Source organism: Rhinatrema bivittatum, chromosome 4 (assembly GCF_901001135.1).
Source record: "Rhinatrema bivittatum chromosome 4, aRhiBiv1.1, whole genome shotgun sequence".
NCBI classification, from domain to species: Eukaryota; Metazoa; Chordata; class Amphibia; order Gymnophiona; family Rhinatrematidae; genus Rhinatrema; species Rhinatrema bivittatum.
Window position 1 is genome coordinate 375,780,404 of NC_042618.1, and position 21,894 is coordinate 375,802,297.

Sequence of the window (21,894 nt, forward strand, 5' to 3'; positions counted from 1 at the left end):
CCTGATTTCAGAATTAGTGATATTTAATACAACAGATTTATTTAAGTAATAAGTTTACAAGAAAAATAAAACAAGGATAAAAATGGGGAAAAAACCCTACCAGCTAATTCCAATAAATTGGGTGAAAAATTCATCCACAGTTTGGTACAAACTAAAAACAAGACTGAAATTATCTTGGCATGCTACTTGGGCTAATCTAATCTCACCCCTGCCAGGCTTCATGTATGTTGTTTAATTACTGGTTCATATATACACACCATTTGAAATCCCCAGCTTTAGAACACCGTTGGGTCAAAGGAGGCTGGGGAAGTTGAAAAGATCCAAATCGGCATTAAAAAAATAAAGATCAAGACTAGGTGAAACGATCCCTCACTGTTCGCCAGTGTTCTGGAATAGCTTGTGATCTTATGCCTACTTTACCAAGGGGACTTCTCCGCAAGCCTAAATTAATAATTTATTCATAGGCTCAAGTCACTTAGCTTCCATTGATTTACTTATGCTGCATTTCCTTTCCATTCATAAGCCTTTTAAATTCCTGATTCCTTTGATAGCTAGCTGCAGCAGCAAGGATTGAAGCAAATGTGCCTTTATGCACAAGGACAAGCTCTGTACGACTCAATTACATTTTGTGATCCTGACCCAGGCCAGAGAGGACTGCTGGTAGCCTCTGAAAAGCTGCTACTTCCTTAAGGACGAGCCTAACATGCCACAAGAATTCCATTTCTTCCTGTGATGGGTTTTTCTCTTCCCCCCCCCCCCCCCCCCTCCTCTCTACTTTCTGTCCGTTTGCTGTTGTTTCTAATGCAAGGGGCTGAGTTCATCCTCTCCGGCTCCTCTCAGATGTGCAACAAAAGCAGTCGTACAATAGCACCAGGTTGAATGATCTAGGGGGGGGGGGACCACAGCACCTTGTGTCACCCCCCCCCCCCCCCGCACCCCCTCTGCACTCCCTAACCCCGAGCCATCCTGAGCCACAGCCCTGGAGCAACCCGCCTTCAACGCTGGCACTGCCAAGCCAGGAAGACCCGAGCCCCGGTTCTCTCTCTCGCTCTCTCACACACACACACACACACACGTTTTCCCTCCCAGACCATCTCGCATCCCGTCCTGCCCTTCCTGCTTGTCATTTGTCAGCACTTTCCCATTAATGCCCGCTCTTGCTTCAGTGAACCAGCCCTGCAGGACACGATACGGGATGAAGGCTGGAGGGTTTTACATGGAACCGAAAGGAGCCGCTTTTCCATTTGTAAAGTGAGCGGTAATTGCAAAGAAGACAGCCTACAACGGCTGGAATCAATAGAGTCTGCTTGCTTGCTGCTAAGGGCACTTTGGAGCAGCGGTAGGTCACGGAAGTAACTCCAGAACACCGCTTACTGCGGAGTTGTAAAGAACTACACACACGCGAGCGTCTGCAGTAGTGACAGAGGAGCGCTCGCTGTTACCAAGGACACAATAGTTTTCAAGTCGGGGGAGAGCTTTCTCTTCCATTATGCCGAGGACCATTCTAGGATGGATGATAAATGAGCAGCTGTGATTTCTTCACGTCTGCTTTTGGAGAGGCTTAGAGAGGCGGCATTCTGCCACTGAAAAAAAAGCTGTGCTTTCATTTTACAGATCTTCTTGGGCAAAGAGAGAGAGAAACCATGCAGGGGATTCTGAAAGCTGTGCATGCGTTTTGGGGTGCCTTCTTTCTGATTTGGATAGCTTTCAATACCTTGCTGGTGGATGTGGTTGGATCAGAGCAGCAAATCCCGTTATCTGTGTAAGTGCCTTGCAATTTTGCTGTCAGCATCCTCTCCAGGGCTAAATTTGTGCTAACAACTTGCATGCCAGTGCACAAGTTGTTTTTTTTTTTTGTTATTGCAGATGTTTTTTTTTTCCTTTACAGCAAAGCTTAAATTCTTCTTTCTCTCTTACTAAATCTGAAGAAAGGCTGCTAGTTAGTTATTAGGGATTAGGGGTTATTCTGTAGTGAAGTCTTTATTATTTTTTTTTTTTTATGCTGATGAATTAAACAGCAAGAACATCAGTGCCGTTTAATTAGACCCTCTTCCCTCCACTCCCAGAACAATTTTTTTTTTTTTTGCTGTGTATTCACATTACTAAATTATTGCAACTGATCACTTCATCACCATTTCTGGTTTGTTTAATATGCCGGGTCTACCCGCTAAATCAAGGGATTTCATAACATACCCAGTGAAGCTTTTTTAGTTTCGAGTGAGGCCTTACCTTGCGATGGAACTCACATGGACTTCCGAATCGCTCTTGTCCTTGCTCTTTTGCTGTGTTTGAATTTTTTTTTTTTATAACAGCGCTTATTAAATGCAAAATTGTGCAGTCGGTGTCCAGCGGAAGCAATAGGATGTTGCTCATGCATTATTTTTCCCGACTCTTTTCTCTTTTCCCCCATAGGGTAAAGCTCTGGGCCTCAGCTTTTGGTGGGGAGATCAAATCCATTGCAGCGAAGTATTCAGGTTCACAACTTCTGCAGAAGGTAAGGGTTTGTTTGGTTTTTTTTTAATTCTTATTTTGATACTTGAGATGATAATCAAGCAATGCTTTCGGTACAAAAATGGAGGCGAATGGATTTTTTGAAATTATTCCTAAACAGTCAGGGAGGAGTAAAAAATCATGGGGGAGAGAGTGGTGGCAGAATCTGCCAGAGGTCTTGGCTTTGAATATTCTATCCAGTCGGTGCCTACTGCCTCTTTGCACTGTTTGGTGGCTTAATTACCTGGTTATTTTTAGATGGCACTTAATGCTAAACAGCAGTAGCATAGAGCAGACTTGTAAACGCCCGAGCTGCAGCATGAAGTTGAATGCCTATGGAGATGTTCCCATTTCCTGGAGGTCACAGACACTCCTCGGTGAATAACGCTAACTTTATACAGTGAGCTGAGTTGCTGCTTCTTTTCATAATTGTCTTTATCCTGTGCTGTAGACACCTAGTTTACTATATCAGAGTGAAGAGGGGTGGGGGGTTGCACGGTTTCTCTTCCCTGCAGTTCATAGAATCCCATTATTCCCCAATCATCTCAACCCGGTGCTGGGATGTATTACATCATTACAGATAAGGGGAGCCAATGTGGTTATCTTGCTGCTCAGCTGCGCAAGCTAGGTAATAACCTCCTAGGCTACAGCACAGCACAAACTTGAGCAATTGGTCCAAGTCTGAATAATTCTGCAGAGTAATAAGGTCAGAGCAGTGATTATTAGACCTTTATCGAGAACTGCATCTTTTCGCTTTTAAGTATGTAGCCTTGTGTTAAAACTACCATTCCTAGACAGTTTATTTCCCTCTCCTCTTCCTTCCTCACAGTGTTTATGTGTGAAACAATTGACTTTGGGAGTGTTGATAAAATCTGAGGTTGATTTTGAATCCCAGGCAAGGCCTAGACCAGGGATCAAAAAGTTATGTCATAGAACTTTTGCATTACAAAAATATGTGGGATTTTTTTTTTTTTTTTTTGCAGGGGGTGGGTAGGGGTGATTTGTTGAATATGATTATTTATGAAAGTGTTTTAAAAGGTACTGTAATGAATTCTGTTTATGAGATAGTTAAAACTCTTATACCATGCCTCATGTACTGCACTGACAACAACAGCACCTTAAGGCTCTGACTTTCTAACAGTATTGCTAAAAAAATACTTGGCAAACAGTGCGAAATTATTTGCACTCTGCTATATAGTTTTAGTTTTTAAATTGCTGTAGAAATGCACAACACATGTTTGTTGTATACCTTAGTGAGACTAAAGGTATGTTAAATTTGACAATCATTGACCTATTACAGAATATGAAAAACTTTTCTAAACAAAAATATATTTTAAAACCATTCTGGAGCAGCATGTACATTGCTGAATATCTGATAGTACAGAAGATCTTTTAAAAAAGCACCTTCCCCATTGTATGCCTATGAAAAAAAACAAAAAAAACCCCCAACCTTTATTGAAAAAGACCCTGACTCATCTGTTTGTTTTTCTATAGCTGCTAAAAATTCATAAAATGCCTCTGCTAAAGCTCTATCATCCTCCTGAAAATGATACTATTGTTAATTATGAGGGGATATTTGCTTTGGTATAAAATGATGAGAAGCCTTCCCCTTTAATTTTGAGAAGTTGGAAGGCTCTTTCCCTTTGGTTGCCATGTGAAAGGCTGATGGAAGCTGACATGATGCTTCATGTACCTGCTAAAGTCACCAGCTTCTCTTCTCTGTGCTTATATTCACTGGCAAAATCTTTTCTTTCTACCACATCTGCCCCCTGACAGTTGTGTGATTGGTCCCAGCTGTTCTTGATGTTCGTTTGTTGTTTCTGGCTTTCTGGGGACCCAGTGCAGGATTTTATGGTCTGGCTTGTACAGAAATGTAAGCATTATGTTTACTGGACTCTGAAGTAATCCATGCATTATGTTAAGATGGTTCCATGAAAGTTAAAAAATATCAGGTATCTCAGTATTCCTTGTTGACTGAATCCCCCCCCCCCCCCGATATGTTGTAAATTGAATAGATTTCAACCATTTCTAAGTATTTTGTACCCAGTTTTTCTAGGCATTATGTCCTGGAAATTCTATATTACCCTAGTACATCATGTTTATTGATTATGACTGGGGTAATTATCAGCCCTCAGTGCCAGAATGGAGGTACAAGTCACCTGCAGTAGTAATTTCATTAGATGGGAATGCGTTGAAGCTTCGGTGTTGCAAAGGTTGCTAGCGCCATCTCCTACCGACAGGAATTAGTTACATGTTTATTGCTATAATGCTATTGTCTGTTGAAAGAAAATCGCCATTCAAATGTGTATGTCATATGGGGAGAACTTATAAAGAAGAACCACCACTGCAGTTCACTGCAGGCCACCGAGCAATCTCTGGGCCATATCCACCAAGGGTTTTCTCCCATTCTGCCTCTATCGGGAAAAAAAATAAAATCTTAGTGAATCAGGCCCAATGTGACCTGAGCCTTGTGCACCAGCATCCTAGAAAGTAGTGGGTGGGATTGCTGTGCATACTAGCACATTCTGTTTCAGAACAGAAGTTTAGTAGGATTTAGCAAAGTAAAACATTATAATAAGTGGCTAATGATTATGAAATCATTTGATATTCATAGCTGCAATAACATTAATCACGATTAGCTCATTTAGTATTACTATTGAAGTAATATACAAGGCCAACCGATTTTTTATTGTGATTTTTGCACTTGGGGTAAAATGTCACTGTGCAGTTTTCCAGCAGTAGAATTAGCCCCACATCAGTGTTAGAAATGGCTATTTTCCACAGCCCATGTGCTCTGTGTGTGAATGTAAAAATTAATTTTATGTTACTCCCAGTCATATTTTAAACCAGATACAAAGAGAGGAATATTATCCAGCATTGTCCCATGGCTAGCAATCTAGCACAAATATCAGACAGGGATATAAGCTATTTTCACTTTTTCAGACTGTATTTCCCACAGCAGCAATTTTTAGTTTAAATCCAGAACTTTGACTATTTCTACACTTGTAAATTACGTGAAAACTTGCTTTTATCTCAACTGGCTTTTCTTGGAGATGAATCCATGTTTTTGATTTGTAATTCATTATTACTAAATTCTGCATTATAAATACTGAAAAAGGGATCGAGGGGGGTCTGTATTTTGCACTGAAGGTGGATCTCATTTAGTGGCTGTCTAGATTTGATACCAAAGAAGATGCTGTAAAAATGTGCTCCTTCAGTAATTAGAAAATGCTGTTGGAGTCTTTCATTCAATATAGATTTTAATTAGCTGGCCCATTTGATATTTGGACTGAAATTGTTCAAGGAATAAGGGAACAAAGTATTCATAAAACATGTATTGCATTTTTCAAACATGGTTGTGATTATGTGAACAATCGTGTGCTTTGCGAGACCAGATCTCCAGAGTTATTTAAGAATTACATTATACTCCCACTTGCTAGAGCTGAGACCCAAGACCTTACTATAAAGATTATATTCCATTACCGCAGTGCTTTGTTTAACCTGGCGATGATACATGAAATGTTTTAGAGGTTACCTTAGTTAAAGGAACTGTATTACCACCTTTCAAAGTTCATTGGGTGGGTATTATTTCAAATCTAATGCTGATTGTGTTAGAAATTTACTGGCAAGATATAGAATTCCTGGAGTCAAGTATCAGTCATTATAGCGCCAACCTTTTCATCTCCTATGGAGAAGGTGTTACCTTAGTATAAGGTTACATTACTAATTTTATCAGGCATTCTATTAAGAGGATTGTATTGTTATTGTCCATTATGTTCATATAAATTGTTACAGGGGGGAGATTTAACAAAAGTTGATTCTCAACAGCACTGGTAACTGCACACATAAATGCAGAATTGTGCATACAAATTTTTCTGTAGATATACAGTACTGATGTGTTTTTAACACAGTACACTTAGGGACCTTCATATTCAGTTTTTATTTTATCTTTTTCCTGGGAATTTATCAGTGGGTTTTTATTTATTTATTTTTATAACAAACAAAAAGGTCCCCAACACCTCCAAGGGGAGGCTGTTCCATGTACCCACTACTCTCTGAAAAGGTCAAGTGCTGGTCTTGAGTGAACATATTTCTTGTATGTATGCAACTCCAACATGTAAAGTATTCAGTATTCCTGGTAGTGAATACTTTATTTATTTATGATTTACTTCTCAAATTTAGAACACACTTTTCCAACTGCCCAAGGCAAGATACAACACATAAAAATAACACCATAAAAGAAACATAAAAATTAGAACCGCAGTCAAATTTCAAGCCATGTACTTGAAGCAATGACTAAAATGATAAATAAATAAGAACTAAAATATAGCACAAGTTTAAAACCCTGGGAAAAAAAATAAACAAGAAGTTGACAGCACAAATCATTTAAGGTATAACCAGAAAGGTATTACAGAAACTGGAGCCATAAAAATTAGAGTGATGATTCCATTATGTAGGAAGAATACACAGATAGCATTTTTATTAACGCACAGAGGATGTAAGTACATTAATTATAGAAATGCAGGTTCATTTATTAACATTTGTGTATAGTGCTTGTGTAGCTATATATATGGCTGTATACACAAATTAGCAGCCAGACAGGATCAGTGTTTTCTAAAAGTGCATAAACAATAAGCAAAAATAAAAAAGAGAACACCATCAAATTATAAATTATACATTTTTAAAGGATGAAAAGCCAGTTCATCACCAGTTCATAGCCAACTTATAGCCTCTTGGCAAAATCATTGACTACAGTTATGCTGAAATGGCTTACAAAAAATGTTATAATCATTACTGGCAAAAACATCCAAAATGTTCGTAAGTGTCCCACAACCTGTGCTTTCAAAGTGCTTATTTTAAAGCAATAAACTTCAATTGCTACAATGAAACAAAATGTTTTTCTTAAATGTTTTTGACGCCACAATCTTATACAAAGAAACAGTCTTATCCCAATAGGACTCCTTTCATGAAGACAAAAGAGCAAAAAAATTCAAAGCAAAAAAATTAGGCATATCTCCCTATGTCACAGGCCAACTTCATCATACTGCGGGCCATCTCATAAGAAACCAGAAACTAAATATACTTCAAAACCTTCCTGCCCATCTGACGGCAAATAGCTAAGCACTGATGTCTACAAAATTAAAAGGCAAATACTAGGTAAGAATAACTAACTTCAAAAAATGTATATAAGAGATAATATTATACAAAACACCCCATTATTTACTAGTAACAACATTTACACATCCAACTTTGTACCATTTTCCAGGACATTTTGATAGTGAGACAAAACAAATAGTATATCCTATCATCTGTCCATGTCAGAAAATATATGTAGGCTACACTAAACATGTCATCAAATCTTGCATAATCCAACATAAGAGCTGCATTTGGATGAATAAATTAGAACTTAAACATTGGAAGGAATATCATGATTTACAGCAACTATGATTTTTTTGTAGTACAGAAACTCCTATTTAAGGTCAGGGGGAAATGTGTCCTTGCATTTAGAGCAATGGTAGCAATTTTTTAATTTGACTGGCAAACAGTTCAGCCTAATGACCTTAATCAGACCATAGAATGGGAAGCTTTGTTGTAGATTGGATGAAAAGGGTATTTTCTATAATATATCTCATTTACATTTTTTGAAGTTAGTAAATTCCCTACCTAGTATTTGCCTTTAATTTTGTAAGCAACAATGATTGGCTATTTCTTGTCAGATGGGCGGGAGGTTTTTGGAGAATATTTAGTTTATGGTGTCTTATGAGCGGGCCAGTGTATGATGAAGAAGTTGGCCTATGACATATGCTTAATTCTTTTTCTTTGCTTTGCTCTTTTTTGTCATCATGAAAGGAGTCCTGTCGGGATAAGTTAGACTTTTCTTTGTATAAGAATATGGCATCATCAAAATTTAAGGAAAATATTTTGTTTTTTTGTAGCAATTGAAGTTTATGAATTTAAAATAAGCATGTTAAAAGCACAGGTTATGGGATACTTATGAACACCTTGGATGTTTTTGCCAGCAATGATTAAATGTTTTTGTCTAAGCCATTTCTGCATAACTATAGTCAATTGTTTTGCCAAGAATCTATGAATTGGTGATGAACTGGTGATGAGCTGCCTTTAAAAATTAATCCTTTAAAAATTAATTTTTAAATTATAATTTGATGGTGTTCTATTTTTTGGTTGCTTGTACACACATACACACATACGTACACAAGAATAGATACATATATATATATATATATATATAGAGAGAGAGATATTTACTTGAGTACTAAGCAGATATATATGATAACTAGTATGAAAACTGATGCTGTGTATCAGTATTTAGCACTTACTAAAAATTCATTTCTCCAAACTCTAATATTATATAAACACTTCATTTCTAAGTTAATCTCTTAATAATGACATTTAGGGCTTCCCTTGGCACCTTACAATAAATATACAATATGAAAAGGGCATACATCAATGACAAATGATTCAGAAAAAACAAAGTTAAATTAATAAAAAGAAACCTAGTTAATTTCTTTACTGTAATATTGGGACGCGATGTTTAGGGATTGCTCACATTTGCCCCACTTATGACCCCCCCCCCTCTCCTTCCCCTCGTGATTAGCGGAGGACTGGAATGTCTCCCTCTTCCCATACCGACCCTTCAGGTCTGCCCACTGCCCTCTTGCCACTTGCTGTTTCATAGCTTAAAGATTCATGATCTACTGCACTTTTCGACTCTACACCCTTTTCAAACCTTTTTTTGGACACTTACATTGAAGTCCATTTAGGTATTTTGCTGCATCTTGTAGGATCTGACAATACTCTAGAAATGTAAGAGCAGTGTTCTGTGGTTTAGATCAATTAACAGAGAACTTACAGTGCATCTATCATTAGTTTTAAAACACATAAAACAGTGACTTTAATTCCTTACAAGTCCATTTTGTATTGATTTAAAGAAATGCCGTCCATTGTTTCTTGACAGTAACTGTGTTTTCTTTCTTGCTCTTCTCACGTATTCAGTTTTCAATCCTTTTGGTTTTCTTTTGTTCCACATTTTAGTGTCCTCATATTCACATTAGGTGGAAAGAAATATTAAATTATGCAAATTGTTGAATTGTGCACTTAATGCAGCTTAATTACATAGTTTGGTTCCAGCAATGTACAATTAATAAGAGAAAATCATGAGGCTCAGCTTAGGATGCATGAAGTTTATAGGATGATATCCAGAACCTTGAAAGGAAATCTTTTAAAGTAGTTATGACTATCACTATTCTTGCCAGATAAAAAAAATTAATGTAAAAGAAATGTAGCACCTATAATTATTTGTACATTTATGGGGCACAGAGAGCAAGTCTGAGAAAGCCGCAGAAAGCATTTTTTTTCCTGCCTATACCATTTATTCTTTTACTTGCTTTTATTTTTGTAAAATAATAAACAGCCAAATATAAATGCTTATTATGCTGATTTTGTTAATAGGATGTATTTATTGGAAGCCCTACAATACTGCATTCCATAACTTGCTGAATTCCTGTGCAAGTTTTGCAAGTTAATTTGAAATCCCATCTGCTTTTTGTTCCATTAAATTGTAGTCCCAGTGAATATTTATAGCAGTGGGTGCACAAGCCCTTATATTATTATAATGTGCACAGTTCACCAGGGAAGTTATTTTCAGAAATTCAAACATGTGGGACACTCTTCAGTAAGGGAGTTTTTTTCTTGAGGCATTAATCCGTAGCGAAAAGAATGATAGTGACAACATAACCAGTTGTTTCAACACACAAGTTTTCAGAATTAATTTTGGCACAGAGTACACAAGAGACAGAATATGCAGACTAGGAGGCTCTGAAGTACTGCCGAAGCTACTGGTGCTAGTGCAGACTAAAACAAGCACAAATATAATTGGTGGATGTGGCAGGTAATCTTCTTAGATATTATTTTAATGCTATATTAAAACTTTATTGGCGGTGAGAATTTTAGCCATGGTCCAGAAGGCAGAGACAGTTGTGATGTGGGGGAAACATGCAGGGGTCATAATGGCTCGACTATCCCCCCTTCACACATGTGCTTGTGATTTTAGATAGTCATCCAGGTTCAAAAAATGGCATTTGTTTTCATGCTCCAGAAAGTTTGTGATCAGCACAAATGCTGCATTCAGAGTAATCAAGCTGACATTAAACAGCTAAATAACACAATAAAGATGCATATTAGGATGGAAAAAACCCTTTAGCAACAGTCCTTTTTGCACTTTCTTCCCTGAAATCTTCTTTGAAATTAGACTTTTTTTTTTTCTCCATACATTGAGATTTCAGCTCCATCTGGCCTCTGGACGTCCTTCGGATGTGCAATTCTCCAAGCTGCGTCCATACCAGACTATTTTACTGGGGGGTTTCAATCAGCACTGTATTTTAGTCATATGATTTTACCCTCTTTGTGTAGAGTGTGCAAACAGTTCAAAGTTGAGCTCAAACCCGTTGTATTTCAGCCTGGTTCAAGCTGGATGAATATAACAAATTTTCTGGAAATCCCCTGTGAATATCATTTCCTCCCCCTATCATAGGCAATGGCCATTCGCTCACAGAAGAGGCTGAAAGCACTAGTATAATAGAAAACAGTCTCTCTTGAAACCCCCGACTCCCACCCTGCTTCACTTGATGGATCAGAGAATCTGTTTTCTAGTCTGGGAAATTCTGAAGTGGATTTGCCAAATTGACGACAGCCACTTTGGATTTTTGTTTTAAGATCTCAAACTGACTTTCATATCTGCTTCAGATTTTCTGATTTTTCTTGAATCAAGTTTGTCGAACCAATTTGTTGAGCCTTAAACATTTTTTCTGGCTTGTTGAGCCTATTTTAAAGGTGTTGATCTCCACTGTGCATATTAAACGGAACTCCCTGAAAATCAGTAGCCGACAGCTACAATCAGTTTAGTGGCGGTTACGGAAGGATTCCACTGGGGTCTAGGACTAGCTAGGTTTAGCCCTGTTCTCTATAACATAGTCCAAGCCTGCTTATTCCCATCACAGAGTTCTTGTTTTAAGCAAAATAAGAATAGGAAAAATGTACCCTTCCTATAACTGACACTATCTATTGCGGTCCTGGCCGCGAGCACCGCAGCCAGGCCCTTACCTCTTGATTCCTGGACCTGCTCCTGCCTCTGGAGGCCTGGCTTGCGGCCTGTTTGGCGGCGTCCCCGCTGGGGCAGCGCCGCCGTGAAGGTTCTGGTGGACGCCCTGTTCCTAGGCGCACGCGCGTGCCATTTGGGCGCCTTTGTAACCCGTTTCCCGCCAGTACTGACTCCGCCCAATTCCTGACGTCAGACGCCACGGCCTTGATAAGCCGGCCGCGGCCATCCAGCCTTTGTCTTGCAACGGGTTAGCATTTTGGTTTCCTGTTGCGTTGCACCCTGGAGTGACCCGCTTGGCTACGTCGCTCCATTCCTGCTACAGTACCTGCTTGGTTCCTGCCTGCCTGCTTGCTACAGTACCTGCTTGGTTCCTACCAGAGTCCTGCTACAGTTCCAGCCTGGTTCCAGTACCCGAGCCCTGCTACAGTTCCTGCCTGGTTCCAGTACCCGAGCCCTGCTACAGTTCCTGCCTGGTTCCAGAACCCGATCCCAGTTACAGTATTTCTACTGTCCTAGTCTGGTTCCAGTTACCTGTCCTGATCCAAAACCCGCCTAAGTCCCAGCGGCTGGGCCCCTACGGGCTCCTCCCGGGGGGGCTTCGGCTTCCAAGGGTGAAGCCACCTAAGTCCCAGCGGTTGGGCTCCTACAGGCTCCTCCCGAGGGAGCACCAGCTTCCAGGGTGAAGAGCATCTACGTCCCGCCTGAACATCTGCCTCCCGGCCCGCTGTTCATCAGAGACATTGTCCATCTCTTCCTAGTCTCCAGCAGGTCGGCCCAAGGGTCCACTAAACTGAGACTCCCACAACACTATCCTTATATCTTTTTAATTCTCCATTTCTTCATATTTTGAGTGCAAGCTTTCTCAGGGAAGGAAACTCACCAATTGTTCCTCTATGAATTGTGTTCAGGCATTTACTGTATCCTTCTATTTACTTCTCTGGTTATCTTGTGCAGTGCTGTGCACACTGTAAGAACAAAATCATAAAAATAACTGTTTTTTATTCAATTACCCCTCACCTTCAGTAACTCTACAAAAGTTCCTGGTGTCAGTAATTTTGAGTACAATGCTAAAAAAAAACAACCTATTGCCTTCCTAATAGACACTATCTCTTCACAAGACGCTTGACTGATGTGGCTGCACAGGGCACCATTTCATTAGGGCCACCACTGGTTAGAGCAGTGGGCTAATATCCAGGGAAACCAGCATTCAAATCCCACTGTCACTCCTTGGGCAAGTCACTTTACCCTCCATTGCCTCAGGTACAAAGTATGAGGTAGATTTTAATAGGTGCACACGCACACAGGGACACAGCAATTTTATAACATGCACACATCGGCAAGGAGGGGGGTAGATTTTTGCTAGTTTTGCATGGTGACACATCGCAGCCTTCCCCATTTCTCTCCCAGTCTGCTCCAATTTAGGAGCGGACTGGGAGGGAATGTCCCTACCCCCTACCCTAGCCTTCCATCCCCTTCCCCTCTCCTACCTTTTTTTTTTTCCTAACTTACTTCAGGGCCCGACCTGAAGTAAGTTGCGCATGCCGGCAGCTGGGACAGCGAGCAATGCTGCTGTCCCGGCCCGCCCAGAACACACCCCCAGGCTCGCCCCTTGCAGGAAGGCCAACACGTATGCACGTACCAGCCTTTACATGCGTGGCCGGGCCTTTCTGAAAATAGGCTCGGTGCGAGCAAGGCCCGGCCACTTACGTAAAGGTCGGATTTTACACGCGGGGGGGATTTAAAATCCGGCTGTTATTTTGTAAGCCCTGTGGGGATAGGGAAATACCTCTAGTACCTGAATGTAATCTGCTTTGATGTACATTTTGAAGTGCTGAAAAGCAGAATATAAAAAATAAATAAAATGTCAGTGGAACACTGCCCTGATCTTTGGATCTCCAGAGGGCATACAAGCCACCATTTTTCCCCATCCGCATAGGGCACCACCAGCTAAAGCCAGCTCTGACAAATACCAGCTGTTAGTGCAGGTTATTTACTGCATATGGTCAGACCTAGTTCATTGATACTGGGTTTATCTGCATTGGAACTCATTGTCACATTTGCAATATGTCATTTCAGTAGCTGTATTGTCATGCATAATGGATTAGCATTTTAATGTCTGGAAGAGGTCTATCATCCTGATATATCACTGCATTCCTCTAATTATAATCAATCTTATAGAATTGTATATATTTTTAATGGAGTAATCTAACATTTCCTTTTATTCAAAATAAACAAAAGAAAATGTGATTAGGAATGGATTGTTGGCTGGGCTGTATTTATGCATATAGTTTTTTAAACTGAATGGTTGCAAATCACATTGGGCTAGTTGGATAAAGCTATTTTATACAATTTCATTATGTATCTGATTTTAACAAATTGTAATCTTCAATTTATTTATAACAAATTATAATATATTACAAGAATTTTGTCGGCTACACAGTCACAAAATTGTTCTTACCTCAAATCTATCAGTGTTTTTTTAATCTCTAAACACCCCTCTTTTGTAGCACATCACATTCTTAACTAATAGCAGTAGAATAAAACATTTCGTTTCTTATTATTGGCTTGATAAAAAGTAAAAGATATGCAGGCCATATCTGCCTTGTTATCCATTATTTTAGAACAGAGAAAACATATCTAATAGAAACCATGCCAAAATATCCACCCACTCATAGCCGAATCATCTGCTGCTATGCAGGATTTTGCAAGTGCAAAATTACATTGTCTGTGATTTTAAAGGTTAAAGTGTTATGTCAATACATATAGCCTTATGCTTGAGATGGCATCAGAAGTTTTTAATAAATGCATTATCTATAACTCTCTTCAATCTGGAGATTTTCTAGTGAAGGGTCAGGCTGGAAAAAAATAGCTCTCGAAAGGAAATGAATGCTAATTTCCCTACTTAATGCACTTATGGTTGTCTGTTTTCACATCCTGTATTGGAAAATGCTAACATTTCAAGGTTAAAAAGTGCTGGTCTTCATGCAAATTACCTTGACGGTGAAGGTAGAAAGATTCATGAATAGATTCAGCTTTGTGAAGCTTGGCTTATAGTCATTAACATTAAGCAAGGCAACCGCTAATCAATACCTAACATTTGCAAGTGTCATTACCTCTATAATTAAATGCTAAAATTTTGTATAGTAGATAATAGTTCTAACATTCACCATAAAACTACTGTATACATTTATGATGAACTGTAGCCAGCTTTACTACAGAAGTTCTTGGAAGGGAACAGCTGTTGAAAACCCTCAAAGCTTAGAAAAGATGATTAAATTCCTTTTGTAACCTGACTGTATAATGTAGAGTAATTCTGAAGTCTCATTCCTTATAAAAAGTTGGTTTCAAAAACCTGCTAATTTTAATGTGTGGTAAGCAGGCTTCCCAGGAGAATACAATGAAGTACATTGAACTGACCTAATTATTCTGCTTGACAATCCAGTTTAATGTAAAGTGAACAAACTCAATAGTCATGTATTAATAATGTTAACATAATGCAAATTGTGTTGTTAAAAATCATGAAGAAATAATAGAAACAAAACAGTAGGGATATGCAGCCCAAACATTTTTGGTCCAGTCAGTTTTTGGTTTCAGAATTTCTTTTTTTTAATTTTCATTTAATGATATTTTTTTCATTTGATTAATTTCCTGAACCCCCCCAAAAAATTAAGCACAAAGCAAACATACAAAAAAAATACCAAATCCAACCACCCAAGGCCCTCCAACCCCACTTCTGCCCTGTAAAATCCAACCTGGGGCCTGGGCCTGGCTGGCTGGCTGGCTGGGCCTCTCCAGGCTCAGCTAAGGCCTAATCAGGCACCTCCTGACCCCTGTAAATATGTGGTGGGAGCAGGAATCACCTTCCCTGGTCCCAATTTACTCCCATATGTCTGGTCCAGTTAAAAAGAATGATAAGGGCAGGAACATAGACTACAATCTCCTATGCTGGCACTTGAATCTTTAAAAATGGTGCTGACTATCTGAGGACAACGCCAAAGTAATCACTTTGGGTGATCTTCGGGGATGTGGTTAATAAGAATTTTTAAATAAATAAATAGTCACTTTGCTGCCTACCTCTGCTGTAGCCAGCATCATTATGGTGGCCTCATTTATTTCATTTTTCGCACTTATTACAAACAAATCCACATCCCTAGAAAGCGGTGACATTTTAAATTGAATTTGAAATATGATTGTTTTTGGATGGCACCAAAATCTCTATTTCAGCAACATTAATTGTTGGGACAGACAATTTCATTGCAATGAAGAGGCAGGTGATAGGGATGTGCATTCATTTGAAACAAATGGGTGCAAAGGGACGAATGAGCCCATTTTTTAAAATTTTCATGTTTTTTTCAATTTTGGCAAATTGTGCACACAGGGGCAGATTTTAAAAGGGTTACACGCGTAATATACGCGCGTAACCCTTTTAAATCCCTCCTGCTCGCACTGAGCCTATTTTGCATAGGCTCAGAGACGTGCGCAAGCCCCGGGACGCGCGTATGTCCTGGGGCTTGAAAAAAGGGGTAGGGAGTGGGCATGGCCAGAGGCCTCCAAAGGCTCGCTAGGCTGGGGGATTGCGCATCGGCACTTGGCCGGCAGGCGCAACTTAAATAATAAAGGTAGAGGGGGATTTAGGTAGGGCTGGGGGGCAGGTTAGATAGGGGAAGGGAGGGGAAGGTGGGGGTGAAAGGAAAGTTCCCTCCGAGGACGGAGGGAACGGGGAAAGCCATCGGGGCTCCCCTAGGTCTCGGCGCGCGCAAGGTGCACAAGTGTGCATATCCTTGTGCGCGCCGACCACGGATTTTATAACATGTGCGCGGCTGCGAGCGCATGTTATAAAATCGGGCGTAGATTTGTGCGCGCCGGGATATGGCATAGCCAGAACTGAATTTTTTGGAGGGCCTACGGACAACATGGGTGGGCAGTAGGCATATAGTACTAGCTGTACTCTTATTGATAAATAATACCTTAGAATGCAACTGACAATGGATTTCTTTGTAGTCTGCAACAGCCATCATGCATCATGAGTGATGCATCATATAAAAAGTAAACAAAAAACACTTCATAGAAACATTGGATCCAATCACATAATAAAACGAATATCAGTGAATTCTTTTATGAATCCTGTTTCTAAAAATGTAGAATATATCATGATTACAATAAAACAGCAATAATCATAAGAATTTAAGATTTGCAATGGGTGCAGAGCAGAACTAGGATTATTCATATTATAACCCAACATGCAAAAAAAAATAAATATTCAGATTCTGGTGTCACCTCAGTAACAGCAAAACAAACTTCCTCCACTGCCAAGTACTTTGTGAAATAATGCAAACCCCTACAAAAATATAATTAAAAACCATCTAGAACCTTGCCATACCATATCATAACAGCAGTAACTCTCAGGACACCATCAGCAGCAATCTTATGTAAGAAAAGGCAGCAAGGTAAACATTACACAAGGCCCTTGAACATTAATACACCACCTACTGGGCAAACAAGCCAGACTGCTACAAATCCCTACAGAGAAACTATACACTAGCTGAAATGCTGTATCTCTGTTACACATGCGTAACACAGACAGAATAAGAAATTATAAATTAGCTAATTCCCTAAATACAGAATAAGAAACTATAAATTTGAAACAGAAACATGCAGACAAGATTGAAATGGAAAACCCAAGAAACCAGACGCTGTGAATAGTGGAATACTAAAGAAAATGTAAAATACAAATATATAAGAAATGCACAAAGATGGCATATTTCAATTGCTGAAAGTCAAAATAATTTTTTTTTTACCTTCGTTGTATAATTTCATTTTTCTAATAAGCTGGTCATAGTCTCTTTTTTCCCCTTGTCTGCCTTTTTCTAATTCCTTTTTCAAGGTTTCTTTTATTCTTTCTGTTTCTTCTCACTTCTCCTGTCTTCTTTCCTTCCTCCCTCATACAGACTTCCACTCCCACACATTCTCTCTTACCCAGGCTCCCACTCTCACATACTCTCTCCCACATGCAGATTCCCACTCCCACACATATACAGGCTCTCACTCTTACATGCTTTCTCTCACATGCAGGCTCCCAGTCCTACATGCTTGCTCTCTCTCACATCCACAGGATGTCATGCCCACTTACTCTTTCTCTCTCTCACACCCACACAGGTTCTCAACGCCACATGCTCTCTGTCTCAAAAACACATACAGACTCATTCCCACATGCTTTCTCTCTCAACACACATGACATACAGGCTTCTCACTCTCATGCTTTCTCTCTCTCTCTCTCACACACACACACACATATACACACACACACAAACATGCACACAGGCTTCCCACTCCCATAATCTGTCTCATGCATACACACACACACACATAGGCTTCTCACTCCCATGCTCTCTCTGTCATGCATACACACACACACACACACACACACACACACACACACACACGCTTCTCACTCCTACACACTCTAACAGGGCTCTCCCTCTCTCCTGGGCCTCCTTGCTGCAATAGGCCTCTTCTCGAACCATGCGGGATGAACTCCATGACAGCCCTGTGTCAGGCCTCCTCTTTTCAGGCCACATGGGATGAGCTTCGTGACAGCCCTGCATCAGGCCTCTTTTTCTCAGTCCATGTGGGTTAAACTCTGCAACGGCCCTGCGTCAGGCCTTCTCTTCTCGGGCTGCACAGGATGAGCTCTGAGAGGGCCCTGCATCGGGCCTCTTCTAGGGCCAAGTGGGATGACTGCCGCGACAGCCCTGCATCGGGCCTCTTCTTCGGCTGTGTGGGATAAGCTCTATAACGGCTCAGCGCTGGGCACCGCTGATTGGGTGGGCCTGAGCGCAAAGTGGGTGGGCTACTGCCCACCCAGGCCCACCTGTGGCTATGCCATGTTTCTGGATCCTTATTTCCTTCTAGTTTAGCCAATTATTGTGCTGTTGATATGTTCAGCTTGATGCAAAGTTTTTTTTGTCTTGGGTGTTGGAATGGTAACAATTAGCAGGTGAATCTGACGGGCTTTCTTTTGTGATTCACTGAACCCTCAGAGAATGCTTGCAGTTCTTGGATGTGGCCAGGAAGGCCACAGAAGGCATCTAGAACTCCAGCCTATATCATTCAGGGCTTGTTGTGGACAAATTATGGGGATTCCCGAAAGTCTAATATTTAGACACCTGGGAGTCTTGTCTTGAAGTAATACCAGCTTGGAAGGAGTGGGGCAGAAGGCAACATTCTTTCAAAAACCTTAAGAGAGTGAAAATAATAGGCTTCAACACTGTACCTTTCTGTTTAACAAAATATGAAGGAAATAAGTACTTGCATAACATTTTAATACATGATGACTAATTTTCAGAGGACTACAAATGACTGGTGTTTGCATGCCCAATGTATATGCATACTTTAACCCACATTTTCAAAGTGGACTTGTATGCATAAGTCCACTTTGAAAATTCCCAGGTGTGTGAGGAAACAGTGGCAACATACGTGTGTACACATTTGCACCTGCTCTGGAGCAGGTGTGTGTATACAGATTTATGCTCAGACTTCTGGGTTCCCCCCGCCCCAACTCTGTCCTCCAGAAAGAACACATGAAATTCTTTTTGCATATACCCTTTATATGCCCACAACCACCTGGGCATTTTTCAAAAGGCCATTTGCATGCATTAAATGTTAGGTTTTAAGCATGTAAATAGCTCTGAATATTTCCCCCCAAAGCTATTTAAAATGTAGACATGTGGAATTTGTTGATTATCAATGTATTTGTTTAGTTAGCACCCGCCCCCACCCCCCACCCCCCCACTCCCCATGGGAGAATTCATTGTCTCATAGACCTTTCTCTTATCAAGAAATGGGAACAGGGGGAAGGGGGAAGAAGGGTCTAAAAGAGGTTGATTTAAGATGCCATGTTAAGCAGTAGCTTTTCTTCAGAAATGGTTCCATAGTTTAGTTACCAGAACAACAGCTTCATTACATTTTTTAAAGCATCCCAGTGTAGCTCAGTAGAATGGGAAAAAAGAAATCAGAATTTAATATATGCAGGGCAAGCACTCTGATTTACAAAACTTCAAATCTGCTAAGTTTACCATTACTGCACAAAGAGCACCTAACTTTATTCATAGGTTGTTTTTTCTTTTTGTTTTAAAATGCTACTGGGATTTTTAAAAAAGAAGGCAAAAGTCTGAAATGCAGTATGAGCATTTGGTACAATGCTGTCCTCTGTGCTTCTTGCATTATACTTTAATTTAATTTACAGATTTAAATTTTGCTTTTTCAGGTACACATCATTAGAAGGCAGATCACAACAGGCTTTAAACATAAGAAAATTATAAAACAATGCACAACTATATATTATGTTATGGAGTCTCAATTTAGTGGACCCTTGGGCCGACCTGCAGGAGACTGGGATAGGTGTTCAATGTCTCTAGTATGTGGCAGGCCGGGAGGCAGATGTTCAGGCAGGACGTAGAGGTGCTCTTCACCCTGGAAGCTGGTGCTCCCCTGGGAGGAGCCCGTAGGAGCCCAGCCGCTGGGACTTAGGCGGCTTCACCCTTGGAATCCGAAGGCCCCCCGGGAGGAGCCCATAGGAGCCTGGCCGCTGGGACTTAGGTGGGTTGATGATCAGGACTGAGAACTGGAACCAGACTAGAACAGTAGACAGGAACTGTAACAAGACTCGGGTACTGGAACCAGGCAGGAACTGTAGCAGGACTCGAGTACTGGAACCAGGCAGGAACTGTAGCAGGACTCGGGTACTGGAACCTAGAGATGTGAATCGGAACCGGAATCTGATCGGTTCCGGTTCCGATTCAAATCTTAAAATTTTTATCGTCCGGCCTGATTGGGTTTTTGTTTATCGGCTGCGCACGATCCAATAAACAAAAAACCCACCCCGACCCTTAAAAACCGACCCCTTAGCTTTCCCCACCCTCCCAACCCCCCAAAAAACATTTTAAAATTACCTGGTGGTCCAGTGGGGGTGCGGGAGCAATCTCCCGCTGTCAGGCCATCGACTGCGCTAATAAAAATGGCACCAATGGCCCTTTGCCCTTACCATGTGACAGGGTATCCGTGCCATGGCCTGCCCGAACATCCATTTTTAAAGATGGCGCCGGCCATCCAGTGCTCCTACCATGTGACAGGGGCCGGCCAATGGCACGGATACCCTGTCACATGGTAAGGGCAAAGGGCCATTGGTGCCATTTTTATTAGTGGCAGTCGATGGCCTGAGAGCGGGAGATCGCTCCCCGTGCCCTCACTGGACCACCAGGTAATTTTAAAATGTTTTTTGGGGGGGGGTCGGGAGGGTGGGGGAAGCTAAGGGGATGATTTTTAAAGGGTCGGTGTTTTTTTTTTTTATCGGGCCATCGGCGCCATTTTTATTAGTGGCATCAAAATGGCGCCGATGGCCTGAGAATGGGAGATCGGTCCCGGGGCTTCCACTGGACCACCAGGTACTTGTAAAATGTTTTGGGGAGGTTCGGGAGGGTGGGGGAAGGTAAGGGTTTAGTTTTAAAGGGTCGGGGTGGGTTTAGGGGCTGTTTTGATGTGCCGGTTTTCCCGCCCTCCCCCCAAATCCCCGATTTATGATTTTTCACGATAAATTGGGGGAATTTCTATTGTATCGCGCTCTCTTAACGATTTTTGACGATTTAAAAAATATCGGACGATTTTTTAAATCATCAAAAAATGATTCACATCCCTACTGGAACCAGGCTGGAACTGTAGCAAGACTTGGGTACTGGAACCAGGCAGGAACTGTAGCAGGCAAGCAGGAACGGAGCGAGTACCAAGGCAACTCACTCCGGGGCACGAAGCAACAGGGAGCCAGGAGGTAAACCTGATGCAAGGCAAAGACTGAGTGTCCGTGGCCGGCTTATCAAGGCCGCGACGTCTGACGTCAGGAACTGGGCGGAGTCACCACTGGCGGGAAACGGCCTAGAAAAGCGCCCAAGTGGCGCGCGCACATGCCTAGAAGCAGGGCATCCATGGGAGTCTTCCCGGTGGTGCAGCCCCCGCAGGGATGCTGCCGAACAGGCCGCAAACCAGGCCTCCAGAAGCGGGAACAGGTCCAGGAGCACGGAGGTAAGGGTCTGGTCGCGGCGCTCGCGGCCAGAACCGTAACATATTACATCAACAATAACATCATTACAAAATTAAAATGGCATAAAATCATAAGAACTTACATTATAAAATACACTTGATCCTATCCTCAGTCTTAAAATACACTTAATCCCTGTTAACAGGACATCAGGCCTTACCCCATATTGATCTACATAGATCAAAGCATTCCCTCT

At 41.0% G+C, this 21,894-nt stretch overlaps 1 protein-coding gene across 1 annotated transcript in view; it reads left to right on the forward strand.

Annotated features, from left to right (window-relative positions):
- Positions 1-1,383: 1,383 nt before the first annotated feature.
- Positions 1,384-21,894, forward strand: part of CACNA2D3 (calcium voltage-gated channel auxiliary subunit alpha2delta 3) — a 1,571,161-nt gene continuing 1,550,650 nt past the window's right edge. The window contains exons 1-2 of the mRNA XM_029600901.1: positions 1,384-1,762; positions 2,413-2,494. Coding sequence (XP_029456761.1) covers positions 1,644-1,762; positions 2,413-2,494 — 201 coding nt within the window. The 5' untranslated portion in view covers positions 1,384-1,643. The remainder of the gene's footprint in view (positions 1,763-2,412; positions 2,495-21,894) is intronic.